General features: G+C 43.0%; 1 protein-coding gene across 5 annotated transcripts in view; it reads left to right on the top strand.

The window, feature by feature from the left end:
- Positions 1 to 230: 230 nt before the first annotated feature.
- LOC102960991 (S-adenosyl-L-methionine-dependent tRNA 4-demethylwyosine synthase TYW1) overlaps positions 231 to 22797 on the top strand; it is a 212100-nt gene continuing 189533 nt past the window's right edge. For 3 of the 5 annotated variants that reach the window (XR_006212294.1, XR_006212293.1, XR_006212292.1), the window contains exons 1-7: positions 231 to 419; positions 1552 to 1682; positions 2295 to 2447; positions 7818 to 7919; positions 9727 to 9921; positions 12036 to 12257; positions 18213 to 18335. Coding sequence is in view for 2 of the 5 variants with exons in the window: in XM_007079081.3 (XP_007079143.1) it covers positions 416 to 419; positions 1552 to 1682; positions 2295 to 2447; positions 7818 to 7919; positions 9727 to 9921; positions 12036 to 12257; positions 18213 to 18335 (930 nt within the window). In the remaining 3 variants the exon portion in view is untranslated. The remainder of the gene's footprint in view (positions 420 to 1551; positions 1683 to 2294; positions 2448 to 7817; positions 7920 to 9726; positions 9922 to 12035; positions 12258 to 18212; positions 18336 to 22797) is intronic. The other 2 variants (XM_007079081.3, XM_042971084.1) reach the window with 2 other exon arrangements.

The raw sequence follows: 22797 nt of genomic DNA, 5'->3' as shown, positions 1-22797 counted from the left end.
TCACAATCGGTGTGTTTGAAGTGAGGTCCAAAGGAGACACAGATTACGTCTGGTTGATGGTACGCTTTTAACGTGCCCATCTTTCCCAGGTTTCTTTCCTATGCCACCACGCCTGTCTTGACCCTGCTTCCCTCTAGACCCGCCCCTTGCACCTCTGAGCCAATCCGAGAGGAGCCGGGAGCGCTCGGGCTACCTAGCTTGGATCTCTAAGCGGGGCTTCTCTCTGGGCCCGCCCCTTCCCCCTCTGAACCAATCCGGACGGGCTGGCGAGTGGCATGGCTGCCCCCAGCTCTCCGGGCTCGGGGTATACTGGTAATGCTTCAAGATAGTTCTGGTCGTTTCCCGGTGTCCGAGCCAGGTTCTTCAGGTCTGCAGTCCTTGTCTATCGGGCCGCAGAGCCTGGGCTCTGAGGAGAATGGGTAAGCCGTCACCCCACCCCCCACACCGCCCCCCGACAGGCAAAATCGTGGAGGGGGAGGAGAGAGGGAACCGTTTTTCTCACTCTCTCCTGGCGGAGTGGCGTCCTCGAGGACCGTCCTTCAGAGGTTGTTGCACTTGTCAGCCCGGGACAGGAGCCATTGACAGCAAGGGAGGATTGATCCTTGCTTTTGACCTGGCTTTTGCCTCATGAGGTTAGGGGATGAGTTCAGAAGGAACTGTGCTTCTGACCTCAAGTAAAACGCATAGAGAACTGCCCACTTTCTTTACCCACGTGTTTGGTGGCTTTTGGGTCTTTTCCAGGGTGGAGCAGCAACGGCAAAGCCCATGTTTGTTTTTTCCACGGTGGAGCAGCACCTGTAAACCCCAGAATTTAGGCTTCGCCTTTTGAAATTGCCTCCAGTTCAACATTTGAGGCCAGGTCCATTCATACGTCTTTCCAAAAAACGGGGTGTGAGATCCATTGCAAGTTACAGTGGGTCTTTAAAGTAAAACTGGAGCAAAGAGAATAGTATTTCTTAAAGCTTTTCTTATGGAGTACTCAAAACACAGCAGAGTTAATTCCACGTAAAGTGTTTTGACTTTGTTCACCTCTCTTGCTTCCAAGTGCTATACCCAAATGAAGGTACAATTTTGTATTTTTCTGAGTTAGCATCGTTACGGTAATTTTATCACATGACCACATGCAGTTGTATATTATTTTTATTAGAGTTGATTTTTTTAGAATTCTTAGCCGGGTTGTTGAATATGAAGGTTGGTTTTATTTTATTTTTTATTTTATTTTTTAATGTTTATTTTTGAGAGAGAGACAGAGACAGAGAGAGACAGCATGAGCAGGGGAGGAGCAGAGAGAGAGGGAGACACAAAATCCAAAGCAGGCTCTCCAGGTTCTGAGCTATTCAGCACAGAGCCCATTGCTGGGCTTGTGACAGCTTAGAGCCAGATGTGGGGCTCGAACTCATGGAGTATGAGGTCATGACCTGAGCTGAAGTCAGATGCTTAACTGAGCTACCCAGGCGCCCCTATTTTATTTTTTATTCTTAAAATAAGGATGGGCAGCTTTGTATATGTAATTTTATGTAAAATTACATGTATGTATTGTTTTAAATTTAGATCCTTCTTTGGATACATGGGACTTCTCTTCACCTTTAATATCATTATGGATAAACAGGTTTTACATATATTTGGGCTTTGCCTTTGGCATTAGCCTTTGGATTTGTTTCCAGATTGTCATCAGGAAGCAGGTAAGTGGAGTTGGTTTTTATAGGAGAGAATTAAGGCATTAGATTTATAGAGAATTTAGAGTGCAGATTTTCTAAGGTTTTCAGAAAAGCTAAGAGGAACTTTTCAGTCACTTTTATGTTTGGTCTCTACATAGGGTTTCTTTTTTTTTTTTTATGCCTAAAAATTTTATTCTCAGTTTTTAGAGACGAATTTATTATGAAATAAGTTATTTATGTTTTCTTTGATGGGCTGTGGATGTTTTACTCTTGAGATACAGGAAGAGTTCATAATGAAAAATTAAGCCTTCATAAGAAAAATCTATTTAGCACTTTTAAAGAGTAGTAGTCTTCTGTTTTCTTACCACTAATTAAGGATTGAAAAGTAAGTGCCTAGTCTTATTTCGATAAAGCACATTATGGATGAATGTATGTATAGTTCTGTCCTGGAGGAATTGGGAATCTTTACAGCCTTAAGGATCGTAGGTCCAGCCTTTAAAGGACCTAATTATATCAAGGGGTTAATATTTGAGGAGTACACCAGAAAAATTAAGAGAATAGTAAAATCGGTTATTGTCTGTGCTGTCATCACTACTGAAGTTGGGAAAAGCCTCAAACTTGATGGATTTTGTGTAGTTGTTTATCTTCAAGGACAAGAACTCAAAGGAGAAATCTGTTCCAAAAGCAACTCGGGATTTGATGACGAATGGTTATATCTCTCTTCAAAAGAAGGACATCTTAGTGTCTGGAGTGAAGATTTTCTATGGTTCCCAGACTGGAACAGCGAAGGTGAGAACTTCATATGATATTTTTCTCTGGGTTTCTTGATCTTTTAGAAGATCCCTTAAAGGTATCCATTCACAGTGAACTGAATCGGTCTTCTGATTTTTTTTTTTTTCTTTTAAATCTTCTTTTTTTCCCTTCCCCAGCATACCTTTTTCCTTCCTGGGGCATTGCGTGGGTGTTTAACCCTTGTGCCCAATTCCAGCCCAATTCCAGTCTGATGGTCACTGTCCTGAGGGGTTTTGTGCTGAAGCTTGCTTCTGCCTCAGCAGAATGGAGAGTTCTAAGCCTATTACTGATGGCGGGTGCAGAAGTAGGGGATAGTGAAAAGAGCATGTCAGCAGTAGCATCCAGTATGGGATGGGGCCCTGACTTTCACAACGTCACACATCTACTTAATAAAATGTGTTTTGGTTCGATAGTGTTAAAAGTGTTAACAGTAGACATCGAATACTGTTTAAAGTAGATATGTGCTGCGGATGTATTTGCTGTTGGCTTCTTTGTTATGAAGGTCACAGCTATTTAGTGCTTTTTAGGAAAAGATTCTAAGACGAAGGTGAAAATGAAGTTAAAAAGTCAGTGTCAACTGATTTTTGTGTGGTACTAAAGAGGGTCGTACTGCCCTCTTGTGGATGTTTTGTAGAATAATATTTTTTCGCTTTTCAGAACTCTAGTGCAGGCTTTGTGCCACATCATAGTTGAAGGTCACTTAACATTAAGGGTTCAGCCTTAAGCAACAGAGGTGGGGAACCAGAAGAAATGTAAAAAAGGCATCTGAGCAGCCAAAACAAAGTCCTTTTATGTTACTCATAAAAGATCTCAAAGCCTCTTTTTATGTGTGTTTTTAATTTTTTTAAAAGATCAAATTGACACTTGAAGACTGTAACAAATCCAGGTGTATGGAGGGTTCATTCTGAAAAGTACTTTCTAGTGAATCTCTTTTTAACTATTTCTTCTTTTTAATTCCTCTGATGGCTGTTTCTTTATGCTGTGTTTCTAGATTGATCAATGTTGGATAAAAGTTATTGACTTCTTATATTAGTTAACACAGACTTTCCTCAAATATCAGTTGTTGGCCTGTTGGCTTAATGTCGTTGGCCATCTCATTGTTGATACGGGTTAGATGACCCTCCTAAAAGCTATGCCATCTGAATTTCTTTATTCTGCTTTCACATTTTAATGGCTTCATATTTGCTGGGTGTAGATTAGTTTTTCCTTACAGCTTTGAAGGCATCACTTCATTGTCTTCCACCAGTCAGTGTTGTTGATAAAAAAGCTAGTCTCCTCATTCCTTTGTAGATGACTTGATTTTTATGTTTCCGGAAGCTCTAAAAGAGTCATGTCTTTGTCCTTGAGGTTTGGAACTTTTTTGAGATGGTGTCTAGGTTGGATCTTTTTTCAGCTGTTGTGCTGGACACTCGGGCTCTTTTGAAGATTTGTGAGCATTTCTGCTAATGTTTTTGGGCATATTTTTTCCCTTCCATTTTCTGTTTTTTTTCTTTTTTTTATTAAAAAAAATTTTTTTTTAATGTTCATTTTTGAGAGAGAGAGTGAGAGAGACGGAGATAGAGTGTGAACAGCAGAGGGGCAGAGAGAGAGGGAGAGACACAGAATCCGAAGCAGGCTCCCGGCTCTCAGCTGTCAGCACAGAGCCAGATGTGAGGCTCGAACTCACAAACCATGAGATCATGACCTGAGCCGAAGTTGGTCGCTTAACTGACTGAGCCACCCAGGTTTCCCATTAAAAAAAATTTTTTTTAACTTTTTTTTCTTTCTGTCATTCGTGTTGGCTGGATGTTAGAGCTTTTGGATGGCTTCTTTGTCTTAAATCTTTTCTCTTTTGTAACTCTTTTTCTTTCCACTTGGGGTTGTGGGATTTCAATTCCAAACCTTTTTGAATGTTTTATTTTGGTTCTTACGTTTTTAGTTGCAAAAACACCATTTTGTTCGTTTTTTTTCCTACCCCTCCCCCCAATTTTGTTCGTTTTTAAAACATGTTTATTTTTGAGAGAGAGCTCGTGCACATGAGTGAGTGGGGAAGGGACAGAGAGAGGGGGACAGAGGAGCCCAAGAAAGCTCCATGCTGACAGCAGAGAGTGTGATGTGGGGCTCAAACTCAAGAACTGTGAGATTAGGACCTGAGCCAAGGTCAGACACTTTCTGACCTTGCCATTTTTCTTTCCTGCTGCTTGTTCTAGTCAAGTTCCTGGTGAACCATGGTTTTCTGTTCATTTTTAGACAGAATGATGGGCTAGCTGGTGTGGGTTTTCTCTGTTCTTGTATGAACAGATGTGTGTTCTTTAATTATAAATTTTTCACCGGACGCTCTGTGCAGGGTGGGTCAGAGCATACCGTGTGAACTATTGGCCCCATATCTCCCTCTAACTACCATCTCAGATTTTTTTTTTTAAGAGTAAAGCGCCTTGAAAATATCTGCCACTATCTCTAAATCTCCAATTTCCCTACTCCTGTTTTTCTTGGACCACTCTTGCCAGGCTTCTATGCCCTGACGTGTTCCCGGTGCTTTCCATATTGCTAATTAGTTCTCACCTTTCATCTTACTTGACATTCTTCTCTAGGTCATCCTGCTTGGCCAGGGCTAGTCTTCCTTACTTATCATCTGCTAATTTCTTCTCTGCTTGACCTCTAAAGGTAGGAGTGTCCCAAGGCTCCGTCCTTGAGACCCTGTCTCTATTTGCACTCACTGTGCTCTCTAAGGGATCTTATTATCTAGACTATGTTCGTGCCTCTAGATACAATTTGGCAAACTTTTTCTGTAAAGGGCAAGCCATTTTATTTTTTACGCTATGTATATGTATGTATTTAGGCTTTTAGTTTTTGTGGGCCAAACAGTCTTTGTTGCAGCTGCTCAGCTCTGCTGCCTTGGCGTGGATGCAGCCACAGACAATACGTAAATTAAGTGGCATGACTGTGTTCCTGTAACTTGCACCTGTAGAACCAAACGGAGGGCTGGATTTGACCTGCCGGCCTTCGTTTGTATGTGCTGAGGGCCTCTGAATTTATGGTTTTCATCTGAACTGTTCTCCTCAACTCCAGACTCCCATGTCCAGTTACCTATCTTAGATCTTTGTGTGATGTCTAGTAGGCATCTCGGAATTCAGATGCTCAAACTGAACTCCCAAGTTTTTTGTCCAGACCTTTTTCACTTACAGTCTTTACCAACTTCATCTTTCCAGTTGCCTAGCTCAAAGAAAACCTTTGGCTTCTCTCTTTTTCCTGCTCCCCTCCCCCCATGCAGTTTGTCAGCAAATGCTGTTTGTTCTACTTCCACAGTGGATCCAGGTGCCAGTCACTTCTCAGCACTGTGGTTCGGGGCACCCTCAGATTTTGTCTGGATCACTGCAGTCACGTCCCCTTCATTCAGTGCCGCTCGGCCCCTCCCTCGGCTTCAGGGCCCCCTCAGCTCCGCAGCCAGAGGGACTCTGAAAACTTAAGCGGAACCACATTCCCAGCAGTGACCTCCTCATTCACTTAGAGTAAATGCCAAAGCCCTCACAGTGGCCAGGAAGCCCTCACGTCTGGTTTTCCATTATCTCTTTTACCTCATTTCCTTGGTCCCCCCCAGTCCCCCCCCAGTGTTGTCAACCTCTTTGCCAAGCCTGCCCCCTCCTTTGGGCCTTTTCACTTCCATGTTACCTCTGTTTGGGGTAGCCGCCTGGCTTGCCCTCTCATTTCCTTCAGGTTTGGCTCCAATCTTTGTCTTTGAGACCACTTCTCCAGTTCTGATACCAGCTACCCAGAGTTTTTGTCAGATTCCACAGGTATAAGGGCCCAGTCTACAAGACTTGTCTCCACTTCAGATGCCAGGGGCCACCTGTGCTTGTGACTGGAACAGCTATAAGTTCGATCCCATGGTCCTCCTTAGGTTCGATAATTTCCCGGAACGATTCACAGAACTCAGGAATTGCCTGACTGGCTACATTTACTGGTTTCTTGTAAAGGACACGAGACAGACACAGACAAATGGCAGACATGCATAGGTAGGGCAAGGTATGGTGGAGAGGAATGGCTCAGAGCTTCTGGACCTTCTCTGTGCACCACCTTCTCAGTGTAACAATGTGTTCACCAACCCAGAAACTCCCTGAAACCTGTCCGTTAGAGGTATTAATGGACATTTCAAATCATTGGCCATTGATGATTGAACTCACTGGGAACGATGGTACTGAAAGTTCTAAATCTCTAATCATGTTGTTGGTTTTGTGACGACCAGCCTCCCTCCTGTAGCTACCTGGGGCCTGCCTCCCCATAAGTTACTTCATTAGGATACCAAAGTCAGTAAGTTCCAAGGGTTTTAGGACCTTTGTCCCTGGAACTAGGGGCAAAGACTGAATATGTGTATGCATATTTTTATCTTATGAACCTGTTCTGACACTCCCTGTGTATAATGACAACTATCGTCATACCTGTAATACTGTATTCTTACCCTTTACCCCGATTTATTTTCTTCCATAGCACTGGTCATCCTCTGATTAACTATGTGTTTTCTCATTTCTTTGTTCTGTATCTGTCCATTAGAATGCAGGCTCCCTGAAGGCAGGGACCATGTGTGTCTTGTTCACTGTTGTGTAATATTTCCCAGAACTGAGACTGGCATAGTAGATGCCCAGTAAATTAATAGATGCTTGGTAGGCTTGGCTTTAATCCTGGGAGCTTAGACTACTTAGCAAAAAATAGGAAGGCATTTTCCAGAGTGCCGACACCTGGCTAGAGGTTTGAGCTTTCCCCAAACATTGGGTTCATTTTGTTTGGAGAAGAGCTAGCAGGTGTTTTGTCTGGGGGGTAAAGGGTGGGTGTTGCCCAGGCTCTGTGTGCACTTGTTCCATATACAGATTGTCTACTGATGGGCTCTTCTCTGCCCAGGGTCCCCCCAGCTTTGGTGTAGTGGCTGACTCTGAGCCCAGAACCCCTCTGGGGTTCTGTCAGGAACATGGACTGTCCCCTAGGGCTTTCTCCTCTTTGTCAACCTGCTTCTGTTTGCTTTTTATCTTCCAGAAACATGTCAGATTTCTTACATCCCACATTCTCTTCCCTCTTCAGGATTTCTTACCTCCTCTATGTTTATTCTAGTGGGGCAAAGCAGCTGGAATGTCAAAAGCCAATTTAGATTTAGTCCCGTATATGTACTTACAGAGTGAGAACAGCACAGTTGAATGATTGATCTCCATAAAGATGCTTGGGAAAATGGTAGAAGTGAGAATAGCGTTTGGGTTTATGATGATAAATGTCAGTGACTGCAAAAAGTTTTTCACGATAAACGCCTATTCCCTTGCCGGCAGAGGTAAATTAAGACTGTACTTTGCTTATTTAGCTCATCGAAGAGTTTATGTGATTTTTTTTTTTTTTTTTTCCCATTAGGGATTTGCAGCAAGTCTTGCTGAAGCAGTTACCTCCCTAGGTCTGCCTGTGGCAGTTATTAATCTCCAAGAATACGATCCAGATGATCATCTAGTAGAAGAGGTTGGTAATTGTGTTAAGTTTTTCTTCAGTCCAAACCCTCAAATGTAACTGACCTCCTGCGTTCTGGGATAAATAGAATCTTCAGAACAAATTTCGTTTTCATGCTAAGGCAAATGCCTTAAACTCAGTTGGCTGAGTTTGCAGGGTCAGTTAGAGGTGTTGAATATATGGTGTGGGACCCGTCCCTCTGGCATGTGGCCTCTCTTGGGGTGGGGGTAAGGGTGGGGAAGCTTGGTGGCTTGAAGTTCCCTCCTCCCTCCTGAACCAACCTCATAATCCAGGGAAGATTGTGATTGATGGCAGTGTGCAGAGCACGTGAACCACGCGTGAGCTTGCTGAGAGGTCAGGAGCCACTTGGGTAGCAGAAAGAGGATGGGTTTGGGACTTACAGAAGTCTCTCACTACCTGCGTGACCTCCGTGCATTACTTAATTATCTGTGTGGGTTTAATATCTTCACCTGAGAAATGCCCCTTGCTCTCGTCTAGTTACACTCAGAGAAGTTTGCCTTACAGCACCGATTCTCAAGGCATGGTCCTCGAACCAGCATTCTCAGCATCTCCTGGGAACTTGTTGGAAATGCAGGCCAGCCCCGCTGAATCAAAGTCTGGATGGCGGACTGTATTTTTACAGGTGCTCCAGGTGATTCTGAAGCAGCTGAAAAGTTGGAGAAGCACGTAGAGCAGGGGTTAATGAACTATAGAGCAGGGGTTAATGAACTACTTCTGTAAGGGGCCAGATAGTAAATATCATCTGATTTGGGCGCTGTGCACACAGTTCTGCCTTTGAGGCACAAAACAACCATAGGCAATGTAAATGAATGAGTGTGCTGTGTTCTAATAACACTTTGTTTTTAAAAAAAACAGGCAGTGAGCTGGACTGGGCCTATGGGACATAGTTTGCCAGCCCCTTCTTAGTCGATAGCCTCCTAGCTGTAACTGTCCATTTCTTTCTCCCATAAGAGAATGGTGGGGTGCAGATGAGTGACCTTGAATCTGCTCAGAATTACTTGTGAAAAATTATTAGCAAACTTTGAGATTTAATTATTTTTTTTTACCATCAAAATATTTTATTGGGATTTAATTATTAATAAAGGATTGCTTATAACTTATCTCATGACTTGGAATTTAAAAACAACATTTTTTTAAAGGTTTGTTTATTTATTTATTTAGAGAGAAAGGATGTGAATGAAGGAGGGGCAGAGAAAAGGGAGAGAGGATCCCAAGCACACTCCACATTTGATCTCATGACCGTGAGATCTTGACCTAGGCCGATATCAAGAGTTGGCCACTTAACTGACTGAGCCCCCCAGGCGCCCCATGACTCAGAATTTTTGAGGTTCATTCAAGCAGATTGGAATACCATGGCTAGCAGGACTGAAGGCGTGTTTTGTTTCCCTGTGTAGATGATAGTGCCACGTGTTAAGTTACCTTACATTTAAAAAGTTGATTACATTAATTTTTCAGATAGTTTTAATGAGATCTTTCTGTTTTTCTTCCTGACTGATTTGGATTTTGTTTCCAATAGGGCAGTTGGAGATGATAGGAGCTTATAGTCTGAAGACTGGAATGGAATATATAGTTAAGGGCACCAGGGGTGTATTGGCAGGGGCAAAGGACTGGGTTTTCTCCCCGTGCAAAGTGTTCTTGCTCTGTTTTCTTCCACTTTTGAAACTGAGTAACATTTTGAAAGCACCCTGTGCCCTTAGAGATTAGTATTAATGTGGATGTCAGCATTTTAAAAAGGGGTTTTCTTCACTGGTAAGTTATATTGTGAATATTCTTCTGAAATAATTACTTTCTTGGTTAGGTTACTAGTAAAAACGTTTGTGCCTTCGTGGTTGCTACGTATACTGATGGTCGACCCACTGAAAGTGCAGAGTGGTTCTGCAAATGGTTAGAGGAGGCATCCAGTGATTTCCGATTTGGCAAAACTTACCTGAAGGGTATGAGATATGCTGTATTTGGCCTGGGAAATTCTGCCTATGCGAACCACTTCAACAAGGTAGGTACAAAGTAGGTGTATGTTGAATTGTAGGGATAAATTCTCTTTTAATAAAAAAAATTCATACACACATTTGTGTGTGAAATAATCCACAAACTTTGGTACTTAATAATAAACTTGTTGGGTTACTCTATTATAATGGGGAATTGTTACACATATGTATCCAAGATTGGTGCATAGTAGGCGGTCAGTAAATTTTATTGAATAAAATGCTTATACCTCCTGTTGTCTAGTGTCTTAGTGGCCTGGATTCATGGTCATTGAGTCTAGTCTGCTGTCCCCAGGCAAGACCTTGTGGATGGAAGATCAGTGGTTCTTTGGACTGTCTCAGCTGCCTGTTCTATACTTGAACAACCTTTATGGCTCAGGCTAACTCTGAATACCGTTGAGCTCATTGTCTTTTAATGATTAATTTTTTTTAACGCTTATTTATTTTTGAGAGATAGAGACAGCACGAGTGAGGGAGGGGCAGAGAGAGAGGGGGAGACACAGAATCTGAAATGGACTTGGGCTCCAGCTCGGGAACGGTGAGATCATGACCGAGGCTGAAGTCGGACGCTTAACCGACTGAGCCACCCAGGCGCCCCAATCATTAATTTTTAAAGGGAAATAGAAGAAAAGCATTTGCTGCCTTTTATGTAGTAAAACATTGTTTTGTTTTCCTAGATCTTTTTTCTAAATGCAATTAACTTGGGCTCCTTTTCTTTTGCGTTCTATTCTCTATACTTTAAGTAATAAAAATATAGAGCCTCTCCATTCCTTGAGATTCTAAACAGTTACTGGAACTTTTTGTATATGTACCTCTTCCCAAAATTGGGCCCAGCCAGGCTCACCTGTCTTTGGTAGAATGTGAGTAGAGGTGAAAGTAGAGATCTTCTTTTGAGCTTGTTTTCATTCAGTTGTTATATCAAGGTGTGTATTTCTGGCTGTATTTTCAAAGGAATTAGAAAAAAAAAAAAGGTAAAATTCAGATATGTAAGTGTTTAATGCCTTGCCACTCACAAAGCCTGTTAAGTTTTGAACTCTCTCTCTCTCTTTTTTTTTTTTAATGATTTAGTTTGTGAGAGAGAGGGAGAGAGCCACGAGTACGAACAGAGGAGGGGCAGAGAGAGAGAGAGGGAGAGAATCCCAGGCAGGCTCCTTGCTGTCAGAGCGGAGCTCCACACAGCTGCGAGATCCCGAGAGGAGCTGAAATCAAAAGTAGGATGGTTAACCAACCCAGGCGCCCCTTAAGTTTTTGAGCTCTTGACCATGCATCTTGGCAATCCCTGTACCTCAGTCTAACTGCTTCTTACTGCAATACGTTCAAGTTCTGAATTTATAAAGCCGTGAGTCGTGCCAAACGGGCTGCACTTTCTTATTAAAGTGGGCTTTGCTACATTTGGAATCTCATTTTGCTAATGAGTTATTTTATTCTGAACATGACTTAGGAGTTTTCAGAGTCTTTTTTTAGGTAGTACTCTTAACCTTAATAAAAGGGTTTGTCTGTCCCTTTGTTTAAAAAAAGCCTTTTGCAAGGTGCCTGGGTGGCTCAGTCAGTCGAGCGTCTGACTTCAGCTTAGGGTCATCTTGCAGTTCATGAATTCGAGCTCCGCATCGGGCTCACTGCTGTCAGTGTGGAGCCCGCTTCGGATCCTCTGTACCCCCGCTTTTTGTCCCTCCCCCACTTGCACTCTAAATTTTTTTAAATGTTTATTTATTTTTGAGAGAGAGAGAAGCAGAACATGAGCAGGGGAGGGGCAGAGAGAGAGAGGGAGACAGAATCTGAAGCAGGCTCCAGGCTCTGAGCTGTGAGCACAGAGCCCCATGTGGGGCTCGAACCCACACACTGTGAGATCATGACATGAGCCAAAGTCAGACGCTTAGCCGACGGAGCCACCCGGGTGCCCCAAGACATTGAAAAAATAATAATAAAATAAAGTCTCTTGCAGAATCTTGTCAGAATGTAACCAGTGTAGCGTTTCAGGTTGCGGCTGGGGCTGGAGGGCCTGCTGCCCTTCGGCTAAGCTCCCTCTTCCCAGCAGCAGCCAGTGACAGGGGTCCCTGAGGATCATGGACCTTTTGCAGAGCAGTCTACAAGCCTGTGATGCCGAGGATTATCTGTCTTCTTGCAGGTTGGCAAGAATGTCGATAAGTGGCTCTGGATGCTTGGTGCTCACCGTGTGGTGGCTAGAGGGGAGGGTGACTGTGACGTGGTTAAAAGCAAACATGGCAGTATTGAAGCCGACTTCAGAGTTTGGAAGACCAAGTTCATCTCCCGGCTACAGGCACTTCGGAAAGGAGAGAGAAAACCCTGTGGCGGCAACTGCAAGAAAGGCCAGTGTGAATCATCTGCGGTACGGAGCCTCTGTGTCCCTGTCTTGCTGCTTTCCCCTGGTGTTTGGAGGTGCTGAACCTCACCTCTGCCCGGAGAAGCGCCTTCTCTGGCTTCTAGTTAGAGGGGAGCTCTGAGACTCATGCGGTGGCGTTTTAGAGAGAGCGGCCTTAAGAGTGAAGCCAGTTTGTGCTGTGTGCCTTCCCACCTCTCCTATTTAATAGTTACGTGGCCAGCAGGTAGTTAATAGTTAATAGTTACACGGCCAGAGGCCTGAAGTTAGCTGAGCTCCTATCCTCGTGTCCCCTAACCACGTCCTCCTGCTGACCTGTCTTACCGAACGATTCCTTTAGTCACTCAGACTGGAAAGCTGTCCCATCCTAGATTCCTGTCTTCTGTCCCTCACATTCTAAACAAGTCTCTTGGCTCCTGGTTCAGGTACCTAGTTCCTTGGAAGCTCATGTCACCAGGCTGTTTCACGGCTGTCTGTCTGTCCTTTGGCACTGGGTCACTTGTGTCATTCAGGAACCACTTTACATTCTGACTCACTTTCTCTCCACCCTTGTTCCTGTCATTACCCTTTGGGGCAAAGCCATCCATGGAGGTGATTGATCCAGCCGCCCGACCTGCCAGTTGCCTGGCCTTCATACCCCCAGCAGCCATGTTCTTCACTCACCTAGGCCTCTTCCATGGTCATCTCTGAAATTTCATGTTCCTGTGACCTGAACTCTGACCTGCCTCAGGTGTCCTACTTAATTTACAATTCTTTTGATCCCATGCCTTTTTCATTGGGGAGTGAAAACTGCTTTCTTCACTTCTGCCCTTATCCAGGTTAGGTTTTATGCTCATTCTCTTATAAACGTCTTCAGTTGCGTTGCCTTCCACTCCCTTTTCTCACCCAAATGGCCAAACCCCAAGCCAGGTCGAAACCTCCCACCTGCCTTCCCCTTTTCCTGTTGCTTGCTCTTTGACCCTGGATTCACGACCACAGGCCTATGTATGCACTCAGACCTGCCCAGCAGTCTCCAGCGTTCTTGTGTGAGTTCCCTTTCTCACTCTCCAAGATGACTGATTAATACTCTCCATGCCTGGGGGCGCCTGGGTGGCTCAGTTGGGTGAGCGTCTCACTCTTGATTTCGGCTCAGGTCATGATCTCACGGTTTGTGGGTTCGAGCCCCACACCTGGCTCTGTGCTGACAGTGTGGAGCCTGCTTAAGATTCTCTCTCTCATGGGGTGCCTGGGTGGCTCAGTGGGTTAAGCGTCTGACTCTTGATTACGGCTCATGTCATCATCTCACAATTCGTGAGTTCAAGCCCCACAGTGGGCTCCAGGCTGGCAGTATGGAGCCTGCTTGGGATTTTCTGTTCCTCTCTCTGCTCCTCTCCTGTTCATTCATTCTCTCTCTCTCTCAAAGTGAATAAAGAAACTTAAAAAAACCCCAGTTCTCTCTCCCTGTCTCTCTCTGCCCCTTCCCTACTGGTGTGCTTGAGAGTGCGTGCTCTCTCTCTCTCTCTCTCTCTCTCAAAAATAAATAAATAAACCTAAAAAAAGACTTCTCTCTGCCCCTTCCTCCAGCTCTTGTAGGAGGCCATCAGAGATCTCTTGTAGCCCCCAACCCCATCCACACATCTTCCCCATCTCTTATGTGGCAGGAGACCGAGGGTCTGAGTTCTGCGAGAGCCATTCTGTGCATGCGCTGGAATCAAGGACTTTGTCCCTTTGTTTATTGCGTCTCTCTCCTGCATTGTTAGTCTCTTCCATTCCGCCAGATTGTTCCCGTAAGTTTATGAACATGCCCTGGAATCACCTGTGTTCAAACAAACAGGAAAAGCAAATACAAAACAAATGTTTCTGTTTTGTGTGTTTCAGCTGCTGTTTTGTTTTTCTGTTCTCTTTTTTTTTTTTAGTTTTTTTTTTTTAATGTTATTTATTTTTGAGACAGAGGGAGACAGAGCATGAGCAGGGGAGGGGCAGAGAGAGAGAGGGAGGCACAGAATCTGAAGCAGGTTCCAGGCTCTGAGCTGTCAGCACAGAGCCCAACGTGGGGCTCGAACTCGTCAACTGCGAGATCATGACCTGAGCCGAAGTCAGACGCTCAACCAACTGAGCCACCCAGGCGCCCCTGTTCTCTTTTATAGCCATTCTTTTTGCTTATGTTTGCTTCCCTTCCCACCAGTTGGTCTTTTAATATTTTTTTACACTGTTTAAACAAATTGAGGTAAGATTCACATAACATATCATTAACCATTGTAAAGGATACAATCCAGTGGTATTTAGGGCAGAGTCCTGTGCAACCACTTTTGTATGTGTTGGTACGCTTGTTCATTTTTCAGACTGGCCAGTTTCTAACTGATCTGTGTCCATGTTTGCTGGTTCTTCTGTTGGCTCAAGTCTGCTACTGAAACCCTGTAAGGAGATTTTAGTTTGGTTCTTATGTTTTTCAGATCAAGAATTTCTTTGTTTCCTTTTTATGATTTCTGTCTTTGTGTCGTTCTGTATTTCGACATCGTTCTCCTAGTTTCCTTCAGCTCTTGGAGCATATTTAAGACCATCGGCTTAAAATTGTTTATTTAGTGAAGTCCAGTGTCAGGGATGGTTTTGGTTGATTTCTTCTGCAGGTAGGCCAGACTTTTTTATTTCTTTGCATGCTTCATAATATTGTGTTGAAAATTGCGAGTTTTGAATATTATAAGGTATTAACCCTGGAAACCAGATTCTTTCCCCCCTCAGGGTTTATTTTTGTAGTTTGCTATAGGTTATAATTGTTTGTTTATTGACTTTAAAAACTATCTTTTTAAAGACTGCCTATTGTACATGGTTTCTTTACTTTGTATTCAGCTAGTGTTGTGACAAATTTCCTTGAATGTCATTTTTGGGTTTCCTTTTTCCTGATTCAGTGTTTACTTGGGTCTTGTAAGCCTTTGTCAGAACTCTGGGAATTAGAGTTGAGTCTATTGGTATTTGCTTAGTTTTTAGGTGTTTCTGTGGGAGAACAGGCCCTTGGAGTTGTCTGTTCTGCTATTTTGCTGATGTCACTCTCGGTTTTTAACATGTAAACAGATTTAAGTAAAAAAATTTTTTTAATCAAAAGTAACACTTGTACTTTTAAGACTTCAAATAGTACTTCTAGGCTTTTAATTAAAAACTATCCTTTCTTCCCTTATTCTGTCTAATTCTTATTTTCCCAGGGTTGTCACTTTTAATTCTTGCTGTTTCATCAGACATTTTACCTCTACATTCCTAAATAATAGGCTCTTCTTGCTATTTCTTGATTTTTAAAACATTTCACAATCTCTCTCCCTCTCATGGACACACACACACACACACACACACACGCAGTGTCACTTTTCCTCTCATTTTCTCGTGCAGTTGTAGCACATTTTCTGGCTAGACTGTTGCTTCATTATTGTGACTGTATATGTGCTCACATTTCTGCTGTATATTATGTTATTATATTTTCATTCTTTTTTTTTTATTTTTTAAAAAAATTTTTTTTTTTTTTAACGTTTTTATTTATTTTTGAGACAGAGAGAGACAGAGCATGAATGGGGGAGGGGCAGAGAGAGAAGGAGACACAGAATCGGAAGCAGGCTCCAGGCTCTGAGCCATCAGCCCAGAGCCCGACGCGGGGCTCGAACCCACGGACCGTGAGATCATGACCTGAGCCGAAGTCGGACGCCTAACCGACTGAGCCACCCAGGCGCCCCTATATTTTCATTCTTTAAAAAAAAACTTTTTAACGTTTTCTTCTGAGAGAGAGAGAGAGTCAGAGAGTCAGAGGGAGTCAGAGTGTGAGCAGGGGAGGGGCAGAGAGAGAGGGAGACACAGAATCCAAAGCAGGCTCCAAGCTCTGAGCTGTCAGCACAGAGTCTGACGTGGGGCTCGAACTCATGAGCCATGAGATCATGACCTGAGCCGTCGTCAGAGGCTTAACCTACTACTGACCCACCCAGGTGCCCCACATTTTCACTCTTACACATTAATTTCCCTTAGATAATGGCTACATCATTTTTGGTTTCTCTGTAATTATCACTGATTCATTCTAAAGTTCTATTGGAACTGAAAATTATTTCTTAGTGTTCTGTAGTTTTTGTTGATTTCTTGGAGGCCTCTCACACGAGTCCTTATTCCTCCACTTTGGCGTGGCTGCAGTCCCAACCTTGGTGTGGGTGGAGTCCTGTGTCTTCTGTCTGCTGTGATGCACAGCCTTCCTGTCACTGGTTTCCTGGGTTGGATTTCCTGATTCTGGTATCTCCTTTATCTTCTAATTTCTTAGTTAACTCTTGTTTTTGGAGCACATTCTTTAATAGTTCTCTGAGAAAGGTTGTTTCAGAAGTAGATTTTCAGAATGTTTATATCTACATGTCTTTATTTTGCCTTCATAGTTGATTGATGCTTCACTGAGAATAGTGTTCTAGCTGGGAGTCATTCCCCCCGCCCTGCCCCCAAATTGAACACAGTGATCTGTTGTCTTCTAGTTAGAGTATTGCTTTTGGGAATTTTGGTTTAATTTGGTTCTGTGTTTTTATTATAAAATTCTCCTTCTTTACCCCTCCCAGAAACTTTAGAATTTTTGAATAAAATCCCTGTATCTATTCTTAGCTCTTGCCTCCCCCCTCCTCCTGCCCCCAAACTCTCTGCCTATGTTTTCTGCTTTCTCCTCTTGCATGGAATGTTTATTTCTAGTTTACATGTACACGAGAGATGGAGCCTTGTGGGGTCCCAGCTTTGACTTTGGTCTTCTGTGTTAGACTCTCCTCCTAGTATTGTTTCCTCGACTTTCCTCTTCCCTGGTCCTGTCCAGCTGTCAGAATAGGTTCTCCAGAGTTCAGCAGATACCCTCCACTCCATCACTCGCTTACCTCCTAGGATTCCCTTTTCAGTTGATGCTTGTCCACTTTTAATTCCTCGTATGTTTGTCGACTCAGTGATACGCTTGAAATTGTGCTACTAAAATATTCTGTTACTCAGTGTTGGTTATTTTCCACAGGAAGGATGTTCAGTGTCTTTCACACCCTGCAGCTGGGAGCAGAAGTCCCAGTTCACGCTCGCCCACTCCGCTTTGGCGCTCTGCCCCACGGTGGCTGCTCCTTTCTAGGTCCGAGGACATCATGTTGTCAAGCCCCGTGGGTATTTCTCTGCCTTCATTTTGCTTGGCCGCTTCGTAGGGTTTGATACCGCGACTCCTTCTTCGAATCACTCTTCTCTTGACTTTCACGATACCATTCTCGTGGTTTTCTTCCTTTTTCCCCTGGGATCTTCTTCCCTTACCTAACCTCTGCGTGTTGGAACGATTCAGGGCTTGGTGTGAGGTTCTTTTCTTTGTTGATACTTTCTTCCTGGATGATCTTACCCAGTTTCATGGCAGTTAAGTACTGTCTGAATGCTAGTTATTCCTAAGTTTATATTTTTGTCCCTGAGGTCTGCCTTGAATTTTGTTCTCTTATGTGCACGCTCTTTAAAATCTCTGCTTGGAGGTCTGAGGCATCTCATACTTTACAAATTCAAAATGGAGCTTTTCATTTCCACTCTTCTGGTCTATTTCTCCCCAAATCTTTCTCATCTCAGTAAACAGCACCACCGTCTCAATTACTTAAAAAAGAAACTTAAGAGTCATGCTTATTTCCTTCCTTTTCCTCATTCCTGCCTTTAGTTCTTCACTAAGCCTGGTTGGTTCTGTCTAAAAGAGAGGTCAGGAAACTTTTCTGTGAAGGGCCAGCTAATAAATATTTCCATGTTTGTGGGCCACATGGTTTCTGTTACAACTGTCAGTCCGGTCACTGTATTAAGAACATAGCTATAGATAATGTGTAAGTGATGGCTGCCTTTAGATTTGGCCTGAGGCTGGCTGCATTTGGCTTGCGGGCCATACTTGCCGAACCCGTAGCCTAAAATATCTCAGATCTGTCCCATGAACTCACAATCTGGGAGGCTCGCTACTTTGAACAATGTATTTCTGAAACATTGATGTTCCAGGAGGAAGAGCCCTTTGAGAGCACCAGTGAGGAAGAGTCTGGTACTGAGGACCACCAGAATCTAAATTCTGTCGTTGATGTTGAGGACCTCGGCAAAATTATGAATTGTGTGAAGAAAGAAAAGGTACCGTAACTTTGGGCAAGAGTGCACCTGGATCCCGCCGTTAGCTAACATCTAACATTTGCCTCCTGTCTTGAGAGTTTTCTACTTCTTTGCCATTTTTACATGAACTTTGTGAAAATCTTCCCTCTAAGCCCCGTGAAAATGAGCTTGTAGTAGGATAGGCAGATTTTAGGGCAGAAATTGAGGGAAGGGTGGATGGTTAGAGGGACTTCAATGTTGTGACTGAGGAGACAGGGTGAACAGTATGAAGATGGACTCGTGCTGAGATTCCAAGTAGAACTCTCTCTCTCTCTCTCTCTCTCTCTCTTTTTTTTAAAATATTTATTTATTTTTGAGAGAGAGAGAGGCAGAGAGACACAGAATCCGAAGCAGGCTCCAGGCTCTGAGCTGTCAGCACAGAGCCTGACGTGGGGCTCGAACTCACGAACCGCGAGATCACGAACTGGGCCGAAGTCGGACACTTAACCGACTGAGCCCCCCAGGCGCCCCCCAAGTGGAACTTTCTTCACGTGCTTCCGCCTCACGTAGAGTGAGGGCTGTTGAGCTTACGGACAGCACCTTGGCCTGGAGGTGTTGAGATCAGTGTAGGTGGAGGCCCTAGGAATCTAGGAAACTTTAGTCTGGGTTGTCATTGCCGCAGACAAGATGAATGTGAGAATGTGCGGTGTAGTAGGAGTCTACGCAGATTCCAATGATGTGAAATGGGAGTAGTATACACAATAGCATAAGAGTGTATAGACTCCATTCATGTGTGAGTTTTGGGAAATGAGAATATCCTACACTGGGAATGTGCCCAGTGCCTAAGTTTTAGAAACAAAAGAAGTAAAACTACGGAAAAATCCAAGAAAATCAATGATAAAATTGACACAAACTCAAATGAAAGAAATCAGTAAGGTAGCAGGATATAATAAGGTAAAAAGCCAATAGCCTTTATCTTTCTAAACAATAACCAGTTAGAAGCCATAGTGGAAGAGAAGACCCCATTTATAACGGCTATATAAAAGATAAAGAAGTACATAAAAATAAATTTAGAAAGAAATATCCTAAATCTGTGTGATGGAAACTGAAAAAATTCCCGAGCAGAGATATCTCTTGTTTTTAGATGTGGTGACTCACTCACTGTTCTAAAGATGTCACTTCTCTTTAAATTAATACATAAATTTGATGAAATCCCATTAAAAGTTTCAATAACGTTTTTCCCCTAGAGCTAGCCTGGTTGATTCATGTGGAAAAATAAACATGCAAGAATAGTTAGGAACTCCTTGGTATGGTAATGAGAAAGACTGGCCCTACCAGATATTAACACTTACTACAAGGCATCTGTAATTAAAGCTGTGTTTTGGCTCCTGTTGAGACAGATTGATGCAGCAGAGTAAAATAGCAGGAGTAGATCCAGGAATATATGGGGAGTTCATATATAATAAAAGTGGCATCTCTTTTCCCTGGCAGGGGTATGGCACGACAAGCATATAGCTACCTGTGAACATTTAAACTTGGCTCTGTGCATCTCATAGGTCACCATAGACTCCAATTGGGTTAGAGAACTTGTTGAAAAAAATTTATAAGTAATAGAACCAGATGCATTATTTTATAACTTAGAGAAGAGTTTTCTGTATGATTCAAAATCTAGAAGCAAGAAAAGACTGAATTTACCAATGAGTTTTAAAAAGATTTGCATGGTTATAAGCATATCAAAAGACAAATGATAGAAAGGGAAAGTATGGGGCGCCTGGGTGGCTCAATCGGTTAAGCGTCTGACTCTTTGATATTGGCTCAGGTCATGACCTTGCAGTCCTGGGGTCAGCTCTGCATTGGGCTCCGTGCTGAGCATGGAGCCTGCTTGGAATTCTCTCTCTCTCTCTCTCTCTCTCTCTCTCTCTCTCTCTCTCTCTCTCTGCCTGCCCCTCTGCTGCTCGCTGTGTGCTCTATTTTTCTCTCTCTCAAACATAAATAAACTTCAAAAAAATTAAAAAGGAAATATTTGCCTCTTCTATAATAAAGAAGGGGTTAATTTTTTTATTATACAGAGCGCTCTTAAAAATCAAAAGAAAAAAGACCTAAAACCTAATAGAAAAAAATTGGCCAAACACCTGAATAGGCGAGTCTCAGAAAAAGCTCTACAAATAGACTTTAAGCATATGAAAAAATGCTCACATTCACTCAGAATTAAAGCAGGCACATTAAAACTACTCTGACGTGACATTTCTCACCTACCAAAATCACAAAAGTTCAAAAACTGTACAGCATCCATAGCTGGTGAGGCTGTGGGAACACAGGTGCTCACACCTTGCTGAGGGGAGTCCGGAACGGTGTAACCTGTATGGAGGGGCTTTTGATTCACATGCGTTTGCCCATCATCCAGCAGGCCTAGTTGTGTGAATTTGCCTTGAAGATTCATCTTCACAAATACAGAACAGCAGATGCCCAAGGTTATGCCACAAGTATATACAGCAAACAGCTGCCAGAGACTGGTTGAAAAAAGCAGGATATATCCACACACTACAGACCTTGTGCATCTGTGAGAAATAATAAGGTGGATCCATGTGTATTAATGAGATTTTCATGTGGTGTTGGATTTCATTTGGAGGTTGATCTGAACATAAGATTTTTTCTAAAAGAATAGTTTATTGTCATGGCAGATTTGCAAATTTATAATTTGAGTGCTGTGTGTGTATAAACGGTATTTTGGAGCTGTGGTTACAGAAAGAACCTTTCACGTTCTGACCACTAAACACCCGGTTCTGTTCAATTCTGACAGTAGCTACCTGGAGTTAGCATCAGACTCTGCAGATTTAGGGCATAGTCTTGCACAGGACTGCCTCCATTTCAGATGGCGGCTCTAAGTAGGGGCCGCCTGCCCTTCCCATCAACTGGTTATAATTTTGGGGTCCCGTGATTGCCCTCAGTTTTGGTAATTTGCTAGAATGACCCAGAACTCACCGAAAGCACTATGCTTACAGTTTTAATGGATACGAGTTAGAAACAACCAAGTGGAAAAGACAACAGGAGGAGTTCCGAGAGTAGGGAGGTGGGGGAGAGACTCAAGAGTTTCCGCGCCCTCTCCACGTGAAACCCAGGCACATCCTCCCTTCCCACCATATCCACGTGTCCGCTAACTAGGAAGCTGGTTAGTTAGCATCCAGAATGTTTATTGGGGTTTCATTGTGTAGGCATGATTGATTAGATTATTGGCCATCTGATTCTCCAGCTGACCTCCTTCCCTGTTTCTTTCCCTGGAGATCCAGCTGGCCCAGAGTTGGTCTTTCCGGTTGACCAGCCCCATGCTAAAGCTATCTAGGCCTACTCCCTCAGCCACCTCATTTGCATAACAATGACCCTTCTGGCACTTAGAAAATGCCAAGGTTTTTTGAAGCTCTGTGCCAGGAACTGGGGACAAAGAACAGATGTACTCTTTGTTAGGCCACAGACCTAGAAACAAACATGGTGAGCACTCAGTTCTTGTTTTCTCAATATCCTACTTCATTGAAAGGAATCAGGGCTTGGAGAAATGACTGATTCCAGGGCTGAGGAAGGGAGCATAACAGATGGGCCTGGGATGTCTTGTTGGGCAAGTGGATCATCAAAGACTGATGGAGACACATCAAAGGGACATAGGAACCAGCTTGAAGAGTTTCCCACAGGCCAAATTTGGGACAATTTGAACATCAAAAATGAACATAATGATAATATGTATCGTATTATATGCAATGGATTGTATTACATCAAATAAAAAAAATCAATCCTTTTGCTGCTCAACAAAAGGGAGGTACAAGAGAAAGTCTTTATAGAAGGTTTCTAGATAAGAAATACAGAGGGTATGATAGAATTAATCATTTGTTTTCTATCCCCAGGGTGATAATTAATTTAAGCAAGGATTGCATGAAATGCCTTTGGGGGCCATATATGCACGTATTCTCAAAATATCATCCCAGAAACTAACCCACTTAGACATGCCAAAAATAAATACATCACTGGGGGAAAAATACCTACAGATGATTTGCTAATTACAAAGGATAAAATATACCTTTACAAATGGAGTGTTCAGGTGATTTTCGCCTGTACTGAAAAAGTCAAATTTAGCTTCATCATTTGTATTAAAATGACCTCGTGTCCCTCCTGACATGATGGGTAGTAAGATGTATGCAACATCATCTATGTAATTTTGTGTCAAAAATTTTTAGCCTGAGTCTAATTATGGGGAAACAATCAGACAAATCCAAAAAGTGGGACAGTCCAGACTCTTTAAAAAGAGTCAATGTCATAGACATTAACAGTAACAAAACCTGGGGTGAGGACGGGTCCAAGGTTTAAAAACGCTAATGAAACATAACTAAATGCATTGTGTAACCTTTGATCTTGAATCAAAGAGCAAAGGTCATTGTCTGGACATTTGAGGATACTTGAAATGGATTTTTTATTAGATAATATTGGATTTTCGTTAATTTCCCTTGTTGTAATAACG

This window comes from Panthera tigris, chromosome E3 (genome assembly GCF_018350195.1).
Source record: "Panthera tigris isolate Pti1 chromosome E3, P.tigris_Pti1_mat1.1, whole genome shotgun sequence".
Lineage (NCBI taxonomy): Eukaryota > Metazoa > Chordata > Mammalia > Carnivora > Felidae > Panthera > Panthera tigris.
The sequence above is the reverse complement of the archived record's forward strand: the minus strand, read 5'-3'. Positions and strand labels throughout refer to the sequence as shown.